The 19080-nt window shown below is 46.3% G+C and overlaps 1 protein-coding gene across 1 annotated transcript in view; it reads right to left on the bottom strand.

The window, feature by feature from the left end:
- Shisal2a (shisa like 2A) overlaps window positions 1-17038 on the bottom strand; it is a 31025-nt gene extending 13987 nt beyond the window's left edge. The window contains exon 1 of the mRNA XM_008828464.1: window positions 16973-17038. Coding sequence (XP_008826686.1) covers window positions 16973-17038 — 66 coding nt within the window. The remainder of the gene's footprint in view (window positions 1-16972) is intronic.
- Between the last annotated feature and the right edge of the window lie 2042 nt (window positions 17039-19080).

Genomic DNA, 19080 nt, shown 5'->3' on the forward strand with positions numbered 1-19080 from the left:
CACCCTGGAATTTTATCTGGCCTTGAAGTCTTATCCCAAATGCTCCATTCTTGCTTTCTTAGGATGGTCTTCTCTCTCCTATCTTCCCACTCTGACAGACTGACCCATACAGGGCAGATTACTCAGGGCCCTGGCACTTTCCTTTTGGTCAGGCAGCCTGACATGGTAGGCAAACAGCAAACAGCTTTGGAATCAGACCAACTATGGACCCAGGTTGGAAACTGACTCGCTGTGAGAGGTGAGGAGGTTATTTAAGCTCTTGAGCTGCAGTTGGCTTCTTTTTCTGAAAAACGAAAGTGATGAAAGCATGGAAATATTCTGGCACATGGTAGGCATTCAGCATATGCCTCGTGTGTCCCTTGAAGGCAGAGTCTGACCATGTTCAGTTAGCTTTGTCTTCCCAAGACCAAGGCCTTGCATGTGGTAGGCAGTTGGTGAACAATGTTGAGTACCTACTAGGTGTCAGTAACCATGGGATGCTCTCCAATAGGAAGTGACAGTCCCTGACTAGTTCCAGGCTCCTGCTTTTGCCACTGCTACAAGATGTTTTTCCCAGCTAGCTGGTGGTCAATTTCCACTAAAAGACACCTTAGAACCAGACATGGTCTCCTACACCTGGAATCTGAGCTACTTTGTACATAGGGGCATGGGAGCATGCACACGTATGTGGAATCGAGGGACAACCCTGACTTACCATTCCTTGGAAACCATTTACCTTGTTTTTTTATTTATTTTTTTATTTTTTGGTCTTTTTGAGACAGGGTCTCCCTGTAGCCCCAGCTGGCCTGAAACTCACTATGTAGACCAGGCTGGCCTCAAACTCACTGAGATCTGCCTGCCTCTGCCCCCAAAGAGCTGGGATTAAAGGCGTGTGCCACCACACCTGGCTTTTACCTTGTTTTTTGAGACAGGGTCTCTCATTAGCCTGGCACTCACCAAGGAGGCTAGGCTGGGTGGCAGATATCGATAAACAGCATATCCCAAACTTAACTAAATAAATCTTTATATACCTATACATATATAAGGTTAGATGGAAATATACCAAACTGCTACTGTGCTTCCACATCCCCTTGGGTCTTATCATTGTGGAATAATCAGTGCAGAATTTCAATTGCTAGCATCTGTATCTGTTTGCCTGAGGACTTTCTTAGGCACAGAGCAGACTCTGTGCATTGGACAGGTCAGAAGTGTAGGATAATTAATGCCTCCCTTCTTTGATCAGTCCATAACCACAGTGGTTTCTTGTCTGTAGGTGGAATAACAGTATACATTATATGTGGATTGCTAAAGGCTAATCTAGCATCTCTCCACACTGGAATTTTTTTGGTCTTTTTTAAAGACAGGGTCTCCCTGTAGCCCCAGCTGTTCTGGAACTCACTATGTAGACTAGGTTGGCCTTGAACTCACAGAGTTCAAGCCTCTGCCTCCCGAGTGCTAGGACTAAAGGCGTGTGCTACCACGCCCGGCTCACCCTGGAATTTTATCTGGCCTTGAAGTCTTATCCCAAATGCTCCATTCTTGCTTTCTTAGGATGGTCTTCTCTCTCCTATCTTCCCACTCTGACAGACTGACCCATACAGGGCAGATTACTCAGGGCCCTGGCACTTTCCTTTTGGTCAGGCAGCCTGACATGGTAGGCAAACAGCAAACAGCTTTGGAATCAGACCAACTATGGACCCAGGTTGGAAACTGACTCGCTGTGAGAGGTGAGGAGGTTATTTAAGCTCTTGAGCTGCAGTTGGCTTCTTTTTCTGAAAAACGAAAGTGATGAAAGCATGGAAATATTCTGGCACATGGTAGGCATTCAGCATATGCCTCGTGTGTCCCTTGAAGGCAGAGTCTGACCATGTTCAGTTAGCTTTGTCTTCCCAAGACCAAGGCCTTGCATGTGGTAGGCAGTTGGTGAACAATGTTGAGTACCTACTAGGTGTCAGTAACCATGGGATGCTCTCCAATAGGAAGTGACAGTCCCTGACTAGTTCCAGGCTCCTGCTTTTGCCACTGCTACAAGATGTTTTTCCCAGCTAGCTGGTGGTCAATTTCCACTAAAAGACACCTTAGAACCAGACATGGTCTCCTACACCTGGAATCTGAGCTACTTTGTACATAGGGGCATGGGAGCATGCACACGTATGTGGAATCGAGGGACAACCCTGACTTACCATTCCTTGGAAACCATTTACCTTGTTTTTTTATTTATTTTTTTATTTTTTGGTCTTTTTGAGACAGGGTCTCCCTGTAGCCCCAGCTGGCCTGAAACTCACTATGTAGACCAGGCTGGCCTCAAACTCACTGAGATCTGCCTGCCTCTGCCCCCAAAGAGCTGGGATTAAAGGCGTGTGCCACCACACCTGGCTTTTACCTTGTTTTTTGAGACAGGGTCTCTCATTAGCCTGGCACTCACCAAGGAGGCTAGGCTGGGTGGCAGATATCGATAAACAGCATATCCCAAACTTAACTAAATAAATCTTTATATACCTATACATATATAAGGTTAGATGGAAATATACCAAACTGCTACTGTGCTTCCACATCCCCTTGGGTCTTATCATTGTGGAATAATCAGTGCAGAATTTCAATTGCTAGCATCTGTATCTGTTTGCCTGAGGACTTTCTTAGGCACAGAGCAGACTCTGTGCATTGGACAGGTCAGAAGTGTAGGATAATTAATGCCTCCCTTCTTTGATCAGTCCATAACCACAGTGGTTTCTTGTCTGTAGGTGGAATAACAGTATACATTATATGTGGATTGCTAAAGGCTAAGTTCTGGTTATCTTGGTGTGACTTACTTGGCACACCTGTTCTTGGCTTTTTCTCTCCATATCTCACTTTCCCATCCTACACCAATGTTTTCTGGGATCACTTTCAATATCGACTACTTGCCATCAACGCCTCATCTTAGAGCCTAAACTAAGACACTTGATCTCCCATGATTTGTTTCTTCTTGTGTTTCTTCTTTTTTCATATTTTCCACAATGACTGTGCAATTTTAGCTCTTAGAGATACTTTAAACAATTTTCTTGGACTGAGAAGTTGGTGAAGTACTTGCTTGCCTTATACGTATGAGGACCTGAATTCAATCCCTAGAACCCATGTGGGGGTGCACACTTGTGCACTTGGAGACAAGAGGATCCTTGGGGCTCACTGGCAAGACAGTATATCCTAACTGGTGAGCTCCAGGCTGGTGAGAGACCTTGCTTCAAAGAAGGTGGGTGGTATTCCTGAGAGTGACACCTCAGGTTGTCCCCTGGCCTCCAGCCTCCACACATGTATGAGCACCCCCACAACAAAAATGGATGCATAAAAAATTCCCAATAGTTTTCTCATTTGAGATACACTTACTTTTCATGGGGTTGTTATCTGATCTGTATGTAGATGCGACTTCACCCTTTATGAGAGATCTATGTATACCAGGATGGGAAAGTAGCCTCTAAAAGCAACTTTTTCTGGAATGGGTAAGAGGACTAGGGGATGTTTCCCAGACTGGAGGCCAGTCAAGGAGCAAGCACTGTCTCTGAAAGGCATTCTCCCTGATGTTCTGTCAGGGGACTGAGGATACAGAGCTGGGAACAACAGAGAACGCTCCAAGAGTGAAGCCTGGTTTCAGCATCGGATGAATTGAAAATAATCAGAGCTGTGTGGCAGAGAAGGCGCCACCTCAAAAGGTGGTGGGTTCCTGCTAGTTGAGGTTTGCACAGAACAGACATTCAATGAAGTTAGTGTCCTACTGTGCATGGAAACCAAACTACAGAGCACCTGCACTTGTAAGATTTCACTGTTCTGTCTCTGAAAGACAAAAATCAGGGAATGTGGAGATGGCTCAGCAGTTAAGCACACTGACTGCTCTTGCAGAGGACCAGGGTTCAATTCCCAGCACCCACATGGCGGCTAATGCCAGGTGTGATGGTGCAAAGCTTTAATTCTAGCACATGGGAGGCAGATCTCAGTGAGTTTGAGGCCAGCCTGGTTTACACATTGAGTTCCAAGCCAGTGAGACCCTGTCTTAACCAACCAACCAACTAACCAAACAACCAACCAACCAAAACAAACCACTGTGACCCCTCAGAAAGAACTGGAGGAGCATCTAACAAAGGCTTTGCCATCCTGATTGAATCCTGATTCTGCCACACATAAGGTGAAATCTCACTTTGCCTTTCTGATCTTCATTTGTAAAATGTCTGAGCTTTACTTACCCACATACACAAATAGAGGAATAGGATCTTTCTTCTACTGAGTACTTCCTAAATGTACTAGGCATTTTACCATTTCACGCTTTCCTTATACCCTGCAGCTTTCTAATGAGGCAAGCATTGCCACTGACTTTTTAAATTTTAAGAAATATTTTATTTATTATTTTTTATTTTATGTGTATGAGTGTATTGTCTGTTATGTGTGTAAGTGCACCCATGTTGTGCAATACCCACAGAGGTCAGAAAGGTGTCGGATTCCCTGGAACTGGAATTACAGACAGTTGTTAACTGTCTCTCTAGCCTCCAATTTTTTTTACTTTTTTTTTGAGAGAGGGTCTCACTATGTACTCAAGGCTGGCCTAGAAGCCTAGAATTATCCTTGGCTGGTCTCAAAATCATATCAGTTCTCCTACTTTGGCCTCTAAGTGTGAACTGTCATGTCTGACTACCATACTACTGCCATTTTAAAGTTAAGAAAAGAGAACAGATTAAATAACTTTTCAATTCATGAGCTAATAAGACAGAACCAAGGTTTGCACCAGGTTCTGATCAGACCCAAAGCTCCATGCTGCTCCCGCATTCCAAAGGCAGATCAGCATGGTGTTCTTTGAGTCCTTATCACAGTGCTAAATACACACTGGGGCTTCAACAAATACTGTATTGTTTTACTTAGGTGCAAGTCTTATCTTGGGGTATAGCTCAGTGTTAGAGCACTTGCCCTATAGAATGCTGAGGCCATGAGTTTGATTCTCAGGACAACAGAAAGAACTGGAGGTCCTTTGGCAGGGGATACTCGATTTTTGTGTCCTTGGTGCCTTATGAAGTGCCTGGCACAAAGACCCTGCAGCAGAGGTTAAGATGAATGAACACACAGGAGAACACAAAATAAATGAACAGTTCCTTGGGCTTTAGGCAGTAGCTAAATGTGCAGGGTCTGATAGCCTGGCCATCTGAAAATGTTCCAGAATACAGACTGGAATACCCCACAAAAAAATCAGTCTTTGTCACTGTTATTGGCATATATCACCTCTTTTCATTTGGTCCTTGCCTCTGCCTTAGAAATTAGGACAGTGATTGGTCATTTTCCGATTTGGTAGATGAAAACACAGAGAGGCTCTGAGACATTTAGTGGCCTATGATGCTGTCCTTGCCTACACAGAAAGCATAGAGCCTTCCATTCCTGATACACCCCTAGGGACAGAAAAATCATGATAGCTCACTCCATTTTTGCTGATGCTTCTCTCCCTGAGCAGGCTGAGGATGAGGCCCCACTTTGTGGGTGAGGCCTTTGGGGACCCTGAGGGATTAAGACCTGTAGGCCCCTCAACTCCACATTTAGGTTTCAAGAATGTCAGAGGTGGCCTACACAATCCTTTCCCCACCCAGCCAGGGAACTGAAGTGTTATGGGTGGGAATGCACCCAAATTTCACTTTACTAGTATGCTTGGAGCTGACCTCTGCTGTGGCATTATGGCACTGGATCATAAAGAACTTGGAGGCAGCTCTGAAACCAGTCTTTGCCTTAGCTTGAGCACATCCCCAGGGCTAGGCATACCTAAGTGACAGTAAAGAGTAAAAGAAAGACTAAACGTGGCAGATGACTGAGGATGGGCTGAGACTGGGGTTGGGACGCACCACTGGGTGAGGATGATGGTTCCAGGTTGTGGTTTGGATCCTATTTGAAGTCAAGATGTAGGTGAAGAACCGAGGTGGGAGTGTAGACAGGCTGGAGGAAGAGGCTTGGGGCAGGTAAGAGTTAGGACTGGCTCAGTACTGAGGAGTTCACAAAACCAGGGATGATGTTGGGTTTGGTATAGGAACAACCCCCAGGGGGCAAATGAGTGAGGATTGGATGGAGTTTGGGGTTCCTGTGAATGTCTGAAGATGACATTTGCGGTTAGGGTGAGAGTGGCCGTGGATTTGGGACTGGGTTGACGGGGGTAATGGCAGAATGAAGTTTATAGTGGGGACAGAGAGGAGAGTATGGGGGCAGAGCTGGGTCAGGTTCAAGCATGGCTCCAAATAACAGTAGGGGTCAGGATGAAGGAATAGAGCTGGGATGGGGCTTCGAGGGTAGGTGGGTTGGTGATGCGGTGAGCGTGGTCGGTGTTCGCAGCTTGAGGGGTGACTCTGACAGCCACGTCGGATGAAGGGTGAGGCTTGCCTGCGGGGGTGCTGCGGCTGGAGTGGGGTTTAAGGTGGGGTCAGAGCCGGGCGGTGCGGGCCACGTGGGGCTGACGAGCACGTGCTTCATTTAACCTGAACAGCAACCCGAGGACCCGGGATTTTTCAACCTCAGTTTATAGACGACTGCTGGAGAGCAGAAACAAGTCATTTCACCAGGCCTCTAAACCTTTGGGATTTTAACCCTACTCTGCCTTGTCGGCTCTGAGAAAACTTCTCTTCCAGGGGCCTGGTAATAATCAAATAAACATTTGCTTATTACTATTTTGGGTGGGGTTTTTTGTTTGTTTGTTTGTTTGTGGGGGGGTTAAATTTTTTAATTAATTTTTTTTTTGAGACACGGTCTTACTGTGTAGCCCTAGCTGAACTGGAACTCACCATGTAGCCCAGGATGGTCTCAAACTAACAAGACAGGGTCTCGCGGTAACTCCAAGTAGCCTGGAACTCGATATATAGACCTGGCTGTCCTCAATCTCACAGAGATCCACCTGCCTCTGCCTCCTGAGTGCTGGGATCAAAGGCATGGGCCCCCTCTAACAGCTTATCTTGTTTTTGGGGGGCAGGGTCTCTTGTAGTCCATGCTGGCCTTGAACTCTTGCCCTCCCTGCCTCCATCTCTCAAATGCTAGGATCACCGCTGTGTGCCACTACACTCTGCTCTCTTGTGGTCACGTGTCTGCATTTCTGGCTTCCTTCCCTGCCTCTTCCTTTCCTCTCCTCACTCACAATATTCACACTCCCCTGTTCATATTCCCTGCTATTGGCCAAGGACAATAGGGCAACTGTCCCAGGAATAAGCCCTTCCCCCACCTCATTCAGAGCCAGGTGACCTCCACAACTTGTTTCCAGACCACAACGGCAGTGTTCTCACTACTGTCTGGAGGAGCTTCCAGAGTCTTCCAGGATAGAGGAGATCTCTAAGGACTTCATCCAGTTCCCTCAGCGCTTCAGTTCTCTATGTCCACAGAAGTGGACAGTCGGAAACAGTTAGTACGCTGCTCTGGTACCCCCAGTATTCCTCCTTCCCCTTTGGGCTGATGCGCGTGGGTTGGATCTTAGATACCAAGCGGTCTGGGTTATCATAAGCTCAGCTCTCCCCCTACCCTACATGTCTCTTACTTCCTGTTCCTTGTCTTCCTCTGAGCCAGCTCCACAGAGGCTGTTGTATGTCAAGCCTCTGTCCTGGGCATCGGACCTCTCGGACCTGGGTCTGCCCTTGAGAAAAAGTGATGGAAGAATCAGAGAGGAATTGTCAGGAAGGAATCAATGAAGGGATCATTACAGGACAAGGCGGTGAAAAGTGGGGATGCTGGGATTGTGAGCACAGAAAGGGGCACTATCTCAAAGAACTCAGAAGAGTTTTGGGAAGGTAATGTTCTTAAGAGTCACCATAAGGTAAAAAGTAAAAACTGAAGGGAGCCAGGTTTGGTGGTATGTACTGGTTGTCCCAGCTACTCAGCACAGGAGGACTACTTGAGTTCAAGGCCAGCCTGACAATATAGACCTCATTACAAAAACTTACCTTTGGGATATGGTATAGCTCAGTGGTAGAGCACTTGCCTAGCATTCATGAGGCCCTGGGTACTATCACCAGCACCTCAAAATGGAAACTTGAATTATTATCCACCCCCACATAGCCCTCTCCTGAGCTGTGGGTCTCTGCACACTAGAGTTGGGTGGCCAATTTTATTGAAGATGCACTTTGGCCTCTACTTACTAGAGGAAGGGTCAAGGGGAAAAATCTAGAAGGAAGAAGGGGCCTTCTGGAAACACAGTCAGCTGTGAAAAGAACACTCTGGTTTTTGACAAAACTGGGAAGACAATTTCCAAAATCCTTTCCCAGACAAAAATTATTTTTTCCTCCTAATAACCCCAAGGGAAGATTGTGCCCCGAGAGAAGCAACAGTATAGTGTCTCACAGCGATTAGGGCCCAGGCAGGGCTGGTACCTATGACTGCCTTTAGATGGAAAAAACACTTCATTCATTTTTATTTTATATGTATGAGTGTTCTGCCTGCATGCATATGTGTGCATCATGTGAGTGTCTGGTGCCAGTGGCGGCCAGAAGAGGGTGTCAGATCCCTCCAATGAGTTAGGGACAGTTGTTAACTGCCATGTAGACTTTCCCAGACAAAGATTATTTTTTCCTCCTGATAACCCCAAGGGAAGATTGTGCCTGAGAGAAGCAACAGTACAGTGTCCCACAGCGATTAGGGCCCAGGCAGGGCTGGTACCTATGACTGCTTTCAGATGTAAAAAACACTTCATTCATTTTTATTTTATATGTATGAGTGTTCTGCCTGCATGCATATGTGTGCATCATGTGAGTGTCTGGTGCCAGTGGCGGCCAGAAGAGGGTGTCAGATCCCTCCAATGAGTTAGGGACAGTTGTTAACTGCCATGTAGATGCTAGGAACTGAACCCTGGTCCTCTGCAAGAGCAGTAGGTGCTCTTAACTCTCCACCTGCCTGTCTACCTTTGTATTCTTGATGAAGCCTATGGGCTGGAGAGATGGCTCATACATGCAGGCAAAACACTCATACACATAAAATTTTTAAAAAAATCTTTAAAAAAACAAGCTGGGCATGGTAGTACATGCCTTTAATTCCAGCACTCGAGAGGCAAAGGCTTGCCTTGATCTCACAGATCTACATCCAGCTGGGACTACAGGGAGACCCTGTCTCAAAACAAACAAACAAACAAAAAGCAAAAAAAAAAGCAGAATTAGCTAGGTGTGGTACCCACCTCTAATACCAGCTCTCAGAAAGCAGAGGTAGGAGGAATGCATCAAATTCCAGGCCAGCCAGGGTTATATAGTAAGACCTTGTCATTAAAAAATTAACAAAATATACACATATTTGTTACAAAACAATACATTAGAAAATATAAGTGACCAAAAGAAAAAAATCTGCAATAATTTCACCACATAGAAATATCTATTAATATCTTGGTATGACCTCTCTCTCTCTCTCTCCCTCTCTCTCTCTCTCTCTCTCTCTCTCTCTGTCACACACACACACAATTACACACAATTATGTACCAACTTTATAGATAGGAAAACCAACCTAGACTTGCTGAAAGTTATACAAGTAATAATTTCCAGTCACTGCCTGGGTGACTGGTCACTTGCCCTCTTCGTGCTAGGGTAACTAAGATTACTCCAGATGGAAAGATAACTCCTGGCACTAGGCAAGCATCAGCATTGAACCCTTCAATGAGCTGCTCAAAACCATGCACTGTTGACCTTGGTCACCTTGTTCAGGAGCCAGTTCTCCCAAGGATGGCAGGGGAAACCTCCTCTAGCCCGCTGCTTGGGCTGGTGATGACCACAGTCAAGGGAGGTTAACAACCTGCCCCAGCTGCACTGACCCTTCTCTTCTCCAGGCTCCAGATGGGGGAACTGCTTGCAGTTCATAGCAGCTCTGGAAACAAAAGATGTGACCCTCGAGACCACCTTCCTTGTGCTTCCTCTGGGAGGCTGCTTTCCTTTCTCTTCCAGAATTAGGCTCTGTCTCCTTTTGAGAGACAAGCTATAGCCATGATGGTCTGAACAGCAAGTCCCAAACCAGTCACACTCTTTCCCACCTTTTCCTGGCAGTTTTTGATGGGTTTGCTGCTTGTTTTACTATGCAATACCTAAGACTTATGAAATGACAAAAGGACGAATACAAAAGTCACTCATGGACCTTCTGCTCAGTTTAAGAAAAAAATATTTTTAATCAATCCAATTTTGAAGTTCCTTCTTTCATGTCTCAAACAACAACCCTCCAAAAAGGACCCCCAGAGGTAACTGCTCTCCTGAACTTATAGTTTCCCTGCTATTATGCTGTCACTTATGTTTGGATTTTTGAGCAATGTGTGCACTTGCTTTGCCTGTGGTTTAGAATTTAAACCTAGCATCACACTGCAGGTGTTCTTGGGTTTTCACCTGGTCTTAGGCTTTGTCCATAGTGATGATCCACATGTTCTAACTCCTTTATTCATTTTTGCTCTTGCATAGTTTTCTATTCTCTGCTCGTATGGTGGCTTGTCTAGTCCTTGGACATTTAGGTTCCTTCTCTCTTTTTTAAAATTGATGCTTCCTTTGAAGCATCTGTCTTTTTTCTTTTTTGCAGTGCTGAAACCTAGGGCCCTTAGCATGCTAGGCAAGTCACCCTACCACTGAGCTATTATAACCCCAACCTCAAGTTATATTTTCTTCCCTTTAAAATCAGTGTTATTGAGGTATATTTAAAAAAAAAATAAGACATACACATTTTAAGTGTGCAGAATGGTGAGTGGGGTTTTTTGTTTGTTTGTTTGTTTGTTTGTTTGTTTGTTTTTTGGTCTTCTTGGTCTCAAACTCCCAGAGATCTGCCTGCTTCTGCCTCCTGAGTGCTGGGACTAAAAGCGTGTGCTACCATGCCTGGCTATCAGAATGGTGAGTTTTAATAAATATGTGCATCAGGGTAACTGTCACCAACACAATCATAATAAGGCATACTGCCACCACCTTCACCATCTCCTACATCCTTTTCAGATCAGCCCTGCTCTCCCTGAGTTTTGACTTAGGTGGCTCCTCTCTGCCCTCTGTCCCTATACAGTATTTCTGCCAGTTTGGGATTAAAAACATTTTTTTAAAGATAAGGTCTCACTATGTAGCCCTGGCTGGCCTGGAACTCACTATATAGACCAGGCTGGCCTCAAATTTATAGAGATCCGCCTGCTTCTGCCTCCTGAGTGCTGGAATTAAAGGTGTGCTCTACCATATCTAGTCCAGGTTCTTGGATGTTATCTTAATGAAATCAAATAGTATGTCTTCTCTTGTGTTCATCACCTTTTGCCAAACCCTTAAAAACACAGGAATTAGGGACTGGAGAGGTGGCTCAGTGGTTAAGGGCACCGACTGCTCTTGCAGAGGACCTGGGTTCGATTCCCAGCACCCACATGATGGATAACAACTGTCTATAACTCCACTTTCAGGGGATCTGACACATTCTTCTGACCTCCTTGGACATTGCATGACACAGGTGCAACGGTACACATTCAGGTAATACACTCATATACATAAAATTAAAAAAATATTTTTTAAAACACGGAACTGTTGTTTGTAAGTTTTTTTTCTTTTTATTGCTGAGTTGTATTTTTTCATATGGAAATATTACAATTTGTTTATCTAGTCAACAGTTCATTAGTATTTGAGTTGTTTCTAACTGGGACTGTTATGCAATAGTTTCTGAAAGTGGGTTTTGTTTGTTTGGTTGGTTTTTGCATTTTTGAGACAGGATCTCCCTGAAGCCTTGGCTGGCCTGGAACTGGCTATGTAGACCAGGCTGGCCTTAAACTCACAGAGAGAGCTCTGCCTGCCTCTGTCTCTCGAGTGCTGGGATTAAAGGCGTGTACCACCATGCCTGGCTGAACAACAATTTGTAAGAGTCATAGTTCTGCATCCTCCCGAGCACTTGGCATCTTCAGTATTTTTAATTTTAGCCGTTCTTTAATATTTTTAACTAGCATACAAAACAATGGGTTTTATTATGACATTTCTTCCCTCATTCAGGCTATCAAGGTGCCATTTCAATTCATATCTCTATACCCGTAGATTACTGCAGCAATCAGCCTTCATCAGACAAGTTTCTTTGTGTAGTAGACAGCAGTTAATACAAAAACTCACAACTGGTCATAGTTCTGAGAATGTGTCCATGAAGTGCTCTGTCACAAAGGGGACATACCCCTTCCCTCAAGGCTCAGGTACTATCTGCAAAAAAGGGGACAAGATCAAAAGAGTCAGAGGTTGGGGAAGGCTAGAGCAAAACAGTGTCTTTTGGATATAACAGGACTACTGTACTCATGAATTCACAGCAGCTGTAGTTGCCTGCACAAGATCGGCACGAGGTCGAGCCAGTCAGCATTCTAGCATGGAGTAGGAAGAAAGTCACCAGCCAGGACCCCTACCTGAGGAACCCTGGGTAATTGATGGCTGCTTAGGGAGGGAGAGTCAGTTTTCTTTAAGGGGCCCTGGTAGGTCAACCACTCTCCAGTGGATGGTCTCACACCTATGAGTACGCGGGCAGCACGAATTGGACTCAGTGGTCTATAAGAACAAAGAAAAGCAAAGGAAGGCATAAAGTTGGAATGGGTGGGAGGTTGGACAGCGGATCTGGGAGTGGTTACAGAAAAGAAATGGGGTGGATATCATCAAAACACATTGTGTACATGTATGAAATTCTCAAAGAATTAATAAAAATATTTTAAAAGAGAAAATGTGGTACATATATACAATGTTCTAGAGAAGAATGAAAATATGATTTCATAGGAAAAAACAAAAAGAAAGAAAGAAAACCTGAAGAGCAAGACAGCAAGCAGCATCCTCATGGTTCTTGCCTCTAGGGTCCTGCCTTGAGTTTTTGCCCTGACTTCCCTCAATGATGGATTGTGACCTAGAAGTGTCAGATGAAATAAATCCTTTCTTCCTCCAAGTTGATTTAGGGTCAGAGTGTTTTTTAAAAATATTTATTATTTTTATTTATTTATTTATATGTATGAGTATTTGCATGTATGTATGTGTAACACATGCCTGCAGAGGCCAGAGGAGGGCACTGGACCCCATGAGACTCCAAGTTACATACTGTTAGCTGCCACGTGGCTGTTGAGAACTGAACCTGGATCCTCTGCAAGAGCAGTAAGTGCTCTTAACTGCTGAGCCATCTCTCCAGCCCCAGGTCAGTGTTTTATCATAGCAACAGAAAAGAAACTAGAGCAGTAGCCCAGGCTGGATTCAAACTCATGATCTGCCTCTGCCTCCTGAGTGTGGGGACTACAGGTTTGTACTCAGTCCCAGATTCTTAGAATTTTAAAATGTACAGTCACACTGTCCAAGAACAAAAGCAATTTTGCTTTCCTTTCTAATTAATGCCTTTTTTCCTTTTCTTGCTTTATTAACTTGCCCAGGATTTCTAGTATAATGTTGAAGAGATTCTTTTGAGTTTTGAGGCAAAATTGAGAAAAATTTTTTAGGACATTTGCATACTTTCATCATTTAATTTTAAACTCAGCACTCGTTTATCAGTGGAAAGAGCCTCTGAAAACTTGATCCAAGCTGTTGAAGTAACTCCTGTGATTCCAGTCTGGCTTCTAAATCTGAATGCTCCGATCTCTTCTACTATGTATACGCACTTCCTTTTTCCCTTGGGAAGCGTCTGAGTCAGCAAGTCTGACCTTGGAAAGGAGCCTTCTTTCCTAAGCTTTCACCCATGTGATTCCCTCTTCCTCCTGCTTATCAAAAACCTTTCCGCCCTTCAAGTTCTGACTTGAAGAAACCCTCTTGTAGGAAAGGTTTTGGTGATCAACCATCTTTTCTTTCAGCACCCACTGCCTTAACTGCGCCATTCACTGAGTGCGGTCTCTGTGTCATCACCTCTCCTAGGAATCTGGTCACAGGCTCCTCCAGAGCAGACCTGGTACCCACTTGAGCCCAGTTTCCTAACACTCCTCCTAGAGCCAGCCTCTCAAAGGTGAGGCTGCTGCCTTTCACTTCATTCCTTTGTGTGCCTTTGTGTAAGTCAGAAAAAAAACCCTTCTTTTTTTTTGCCTGATATAGCACTGTGTCAAAGGCGTGGCTGACTAATAAGAGCTCAGGCTGTGTTTCTACCCCCACATCTCCCTTCTACAACATCTCTTCAAAACCTGCATGGCTGTTATGGGTAATCCTGCCTGAAGAAGAACTGATAAATGAACAAATGATTCTGAAATATAGGTATTAAAATTTTTTTGTGTGTGCAAGTATGTGTGAGTGCCCTCAGAGGCCAGAAGAGGGTATCAGGTCCACTGGAACTAGAGTTACAAGCTATTGTGAGTCACCTGACATGGGTGTTGAGAACTGAACTTGGGTCCTCTGCTAGAGCAGAAAATGCTGTTAACCACTGAGCAATCTCTCCAGCCCAATAGGAATAGGCATAGGCACAGACACAGACACAGACAGACATAGATGTAGGTATAGATATAGATATATACTGGGGCTTAGGGAGGGATGTTACTGAAGGATCCACCCAGGAGTTGTAGAAACTTGAATTTGTCCTGTAGATGTATGTCTGCCCCTAAAGTTTACCCACCTCCCTCTCTGGTCCCCACATGAGTCCAGTGTTAGGGGCCAGGTCAGTAGTGACCTTCCCCCAGTGCAGCAAAGCCCCACAAGACGGCCCTGGGGGCTTCTGGAAAATAGGAGTTGAGTCAGCATGAGTCAGCATAGTCTGTTTCTATTTTTATCCTGCCGCTGAAGCAATTTTTATCTTTCAGGCCCCTATAAAAGCCTCCAGCCAGCAGCTTGGGAGCTGATGGCTTCCTCACTCCCAAGCTGAGAGCCATCCCATATGAGCTTCCAAATAATGCCCTGCCAGAGTTCTTGTCTATGCCTCAGTTTACCTATCATATGGTGCCGAAACCCAGGATGCTTCCATTGGAGGTTGCACGTAAAGAACTCCAACTGGACTGGCTGCTGCTACCAGCCCCCTGCGTACACCAGTGATTTGGTTTTGAGGTACATCCTGATTTTCTTTCTCCTCTGTTTTCGATTTCTCTCTCTCTCTTCTCTCTTCTCAACTTCTCTGTTCAATTTCTCAGAGGTCACTCCCAGCCCCAAAATCAAGGCCACTGGGCAGCACAGGTCTCTGTGACTGTAGAGTGTCCAGCACGGTTACTGTGTCTGCCTAAGCCCACCTGAGGGGTAGACATGCCCCTCCGATGCTCTCAAACCCTTTCTCCTCTCTCTCTCCCTTCTCAACTTCTCTGTTTTCTTCTTTGACTCAAAGGTCACTCCCGGACCAAAACTCAAGGCCACTGGGCAGCACTGATCTCCGTGACCATTGAGTGTCCAGCACGGTTACTGTGTCTGCTTAAGCCCACCTGAGGGATAGACCTGCCCCTCCAACGCCCTCAAACTCTTTCTCTTAAAGTCTCCTAGTCCTGGTGACTAGTTCTCCTAAAGGAGCACAGACCTCTCCCAGCCTGCTAAAAGGTTCTCTGGCTGCCCATTGTGATGGGGGGCAGTCCCAGAGACCTTAGAAGCCTACTACCTATGCAGGGGTGCAGGCCTCTTGTCTTGAGGTCATATTAGTGTTCTGTGTAAACCTTTTGAACTTTGGCTCCACGGATCAGAGTCTCCCTTTTCCTCATTCTATTCACACACTCTCTGGAAATCCGAGAGGAGTCTGATCCCACGAAGGCACAGGCTGGACCTGAGGCATGTCCAAAGGCTGGTCCTAAGACTGGGTAAAACAGGGAAGGCAGACTCTGGAAGTTTCCACTCTCCTCCTTTTTCATCTCATGGCCTCTCACTAGGCCTCAGACTCTCTCTCTCTCTCTCTCTGGCCAATGCCATGAAGGCATGGGCTTGACCTGAGGCATGTCCAAAGGTTGGTCCTAAGACTAGGTGAAACGGGGAAGGTGACTCTGGAAGTTTCCAGTCTCCTCCTTTTCCTCTCACAGCCTCTCACTGAGCCTCAGACTCCCTCATTCTCCCTCTCTTTCCTCACTCCCTGTACCTCCCCTTCACTTTTGTTTTCTTGTGCTCCACGATTTGCAGCCTTTCTTTCTCGCTCCCACCCTCCTCGGGCTCCTCTTTCCTCAGCTTCCACTGGGTCTCAGACTCTCTCTCTCCCTCTCCCCTCACCCCCTACATCCCACGTTTGATTTCCTACTCCGCCGCCTGGCCATGTCACACTCTCGCTCCTGGCCTTTCTGCTCGAGTCATAAAACCACACCAGTGTGTCAGAAAGCTCCTTCCTTCTCTTGTTACGGGATGCCATTTCCAGAGACAGGAACACGTCTGCCTTGCTGTCTGGGACAGGAACTCGTACCTTCCCCTCTCTGTTGATTGCAGGACGCTGCCTCCAGGGACAGGGAACACATTTTGGGCCTTCGTCACTGAGCAATGCCTTGCTTGATGATTGGTCCCACATGCTTTCGTTTGGCAGGACCTATGGCCTATGTCTCTTCTCATACTCCTCCCTCTCACTTTTTTCCTTGTGTCCCTTGCCTTTATGCCTGGGATGCTAGCCACCACTTTAGACTCCACTTCTCAAGGTGAGAGGATCCTCATCGTCTCTTTCTACCTACTTGCTCAGTTCCTCCTCTGTTTTCTCATTGCAGTCCACTTGATCTGCCACTGAGCTGGGAGCCTCTCAGTCTAAACCTGAAGGTCTCACACCTCTTGCTTGCCTTCTCAAGTCTCTAAAGCAATTAGGACTTTCTAACACAATCAAGCCAAAACACTTGAAGTTTCTGTGCACCACTGCCTGGCCACAATACAAGCTAGACAATGACTCCATTTGGCCAGATGCAGGAACCCTAGACATCAACATTTTAAGAGATTTGGATAATTTCTGCTAGTGTACTAGCAAAAGGTCCGAGCTTCCCTATGTCCAAGCCTTCTTTGACCTTCACGCTAATCCCTCCCTCTGCACCTCTTGTTGCCCACGTCAAGTCCTCCTTGAAAAAACTATTCCATGTGATCTCCATATGTCTACCCCTACTCCCCTGGAGCCCTCTGCTCCCCTCCATATTCTCCTACCTCAGCCTTTGGCCCCAACATGGCAGATGAGTGTCCCCTGATTAGGACTTAACCTCAACCTGCTCCTTCCCTTCAACCCGAGGCACATCTGTCTCCTCCTCCTGCTCAACCTTCACCATATCCCCCTTTGCCTCCACTCCCTGAACCTGACCCAGCTCACCTCCCTTCTCCACCTCAGACCCCCACCTCCCAGTCTTCCCTTTCTCCTCTGCCCCGCCACCCCAAGCCACATACTCCTTCCCTCACTGGCAGCTCTACCCTACTTGAACACAGTCCAGGCTTCAAGCAGCTTCTTGATCTCAAGCAACTTTTCAACAAACACCCTCTACTCTTCCTCATTTCACCCTCTACTACCAAGACTCCATTGATCTCTCCTATGTCCATTCCTTCTCTCACCTCAACCTCAGGGTATGCCTCCTGCCTTCCTGTGCTTCCTTGTGACTCCCTAGGCTTCCGTGACCTCCCCCTCTCTTTCCCCTCCATCCTGTGTCTTGCCATATCCGCTCCCATGCCCAGTCTCAGTCCTCTGCCTCTCATGGCATCTTCCCCCATCAGGAGGTGGCAGGAGTGGTGGAAGTGGTTAAAGACCACATCCCATTTTCCCTTGGTGACCTGTCCCAGCTTGAGTGCAGGATAAGCTCTTTCTCTACTGCCCCACACACTTCATACAAGAATTCAAACACATCACCCATAGCTATGATATAACCTGGCATGACATCTTTATGATTTTCCAGTCCACACTCACCCCCAATGAAAGACACAGGGTCTGGATGGCAGCTCAAGAGTACACTAATGAGCTCCACTCTACCAACCAGACCCATCCTATTGAGATTGAGGCAGTTCCCTTACAAGACCCTGGGTGGAATTACCAACTCCCACTAGGGAATCAGGAAGGACCTTCCCCAGGTAGGGCAGCAAGGGATCATATGATCACTTGTCTCCTGATGGGTCTTCAGAGAGCTTCGCTTCCTAAGGCAATTAACTTTGAAAAGCTTAGGTTGATTGCCCAGGGCCCTACTGAAACCCAGCTCTGTTTATAGATAGACTTACCGATGCCCTGGATCAGTATACCAAGTATAACCCAGAGTCCAGAGAGGGATGGCTTATGCTCAACCACCATTTTATCTTACAATAGGCCCAAGACATTAGAAAGAAAATTAGATGCCTAGACAAAGGTCCTGAAACCCCCACGGGAGATCTGTTAAACCTGGCATTTAAAGTCATCAATAACCAGGAGGAACAGGAGAGGGCAAACAAATTCACCCTGTCCTAACAAAAGTACCAGCTGATGGCCGCAATCCTAAGGGCTCCTCCAAAAAAGATGATGGACACCAATGGGGCCCAATGGCTGCTTCCAGGACCCTGCTTCAAATGCAGAATCACCAGACACGAGGCAAGGCAATGCTCAAACCTGCAGCTGCCTCCTGGACCCTGTCCTCAATGGAAGCACTGAGGTCACTGGAGAGCTGATTGTCTTTTGATGCGTCAAGGAAGGCCACTCACCTCCTAGACCCAGCCTGCTTTACAGGGTTCAGTGAACGACCTCCTGGGCCTGGTGGCTGAAGACAGACAGGGCCCTGGCTCATCGGCCCCCACCTCCTCAATGACCATCACCATGGAGGAGTCCAGGGTAATGGCTATGGTGGTGGGTAAGGCTATTAATTTTGTTTGGATACAGATGCCTCGTGGTCTGTTCTCCTCTCCTACTCCAGTAGAGTTTTCCCTTCACAGATCTCTGTGGTGGGGGGTTGATGGGAAGCCCCATAACCCCCAAACCACAGGACCCTTGTGCTGCATTTTCTGGGAAACTCCCTTCTCCCACTCTTTTCTGGTTATGCCCTCATGCCTAGCACCTCTACTTGTCAGAGAGCTCATGAAAAAGCGCTCATTGTCTATATCTCTCCCCTTCTCCACAGCCTTCCTCCTTTCTCCTATGCCCCCCCTCCATGACTAGGACCTGGCTGCTTCCACCTTCTGAGGTAAATCTCAAAGTCTGGGATACCTCGAGCCCAGGACTAGCCTCTCCTCATACTCCTATCCACATTTCCCTAAAGGATCTCTCTCTATTTCCCAGTAGACCCCAATATCCAATTTCATTCAAACACTGTCAAGGACTCAAACTCATCATTCAGAGACTCTTCAAAGGTAATCTCCTCAAGCC

Source organism: Nannospalax galili, unplaced genomic scaffold (assembly GCF_000622305.1).
Source record: "Nannospalax galili isolate Female #2095 unplaced genomic scaffold, S.galili_v1.0 scaffold713, whole genome shotgun sequence".
Taxonomy (NCBI): Eukaryota; Metazoa; Chordata; class Mammalia; order Rodentia; family Spalacidae; genus Nannospalax; species Nannospalax galili.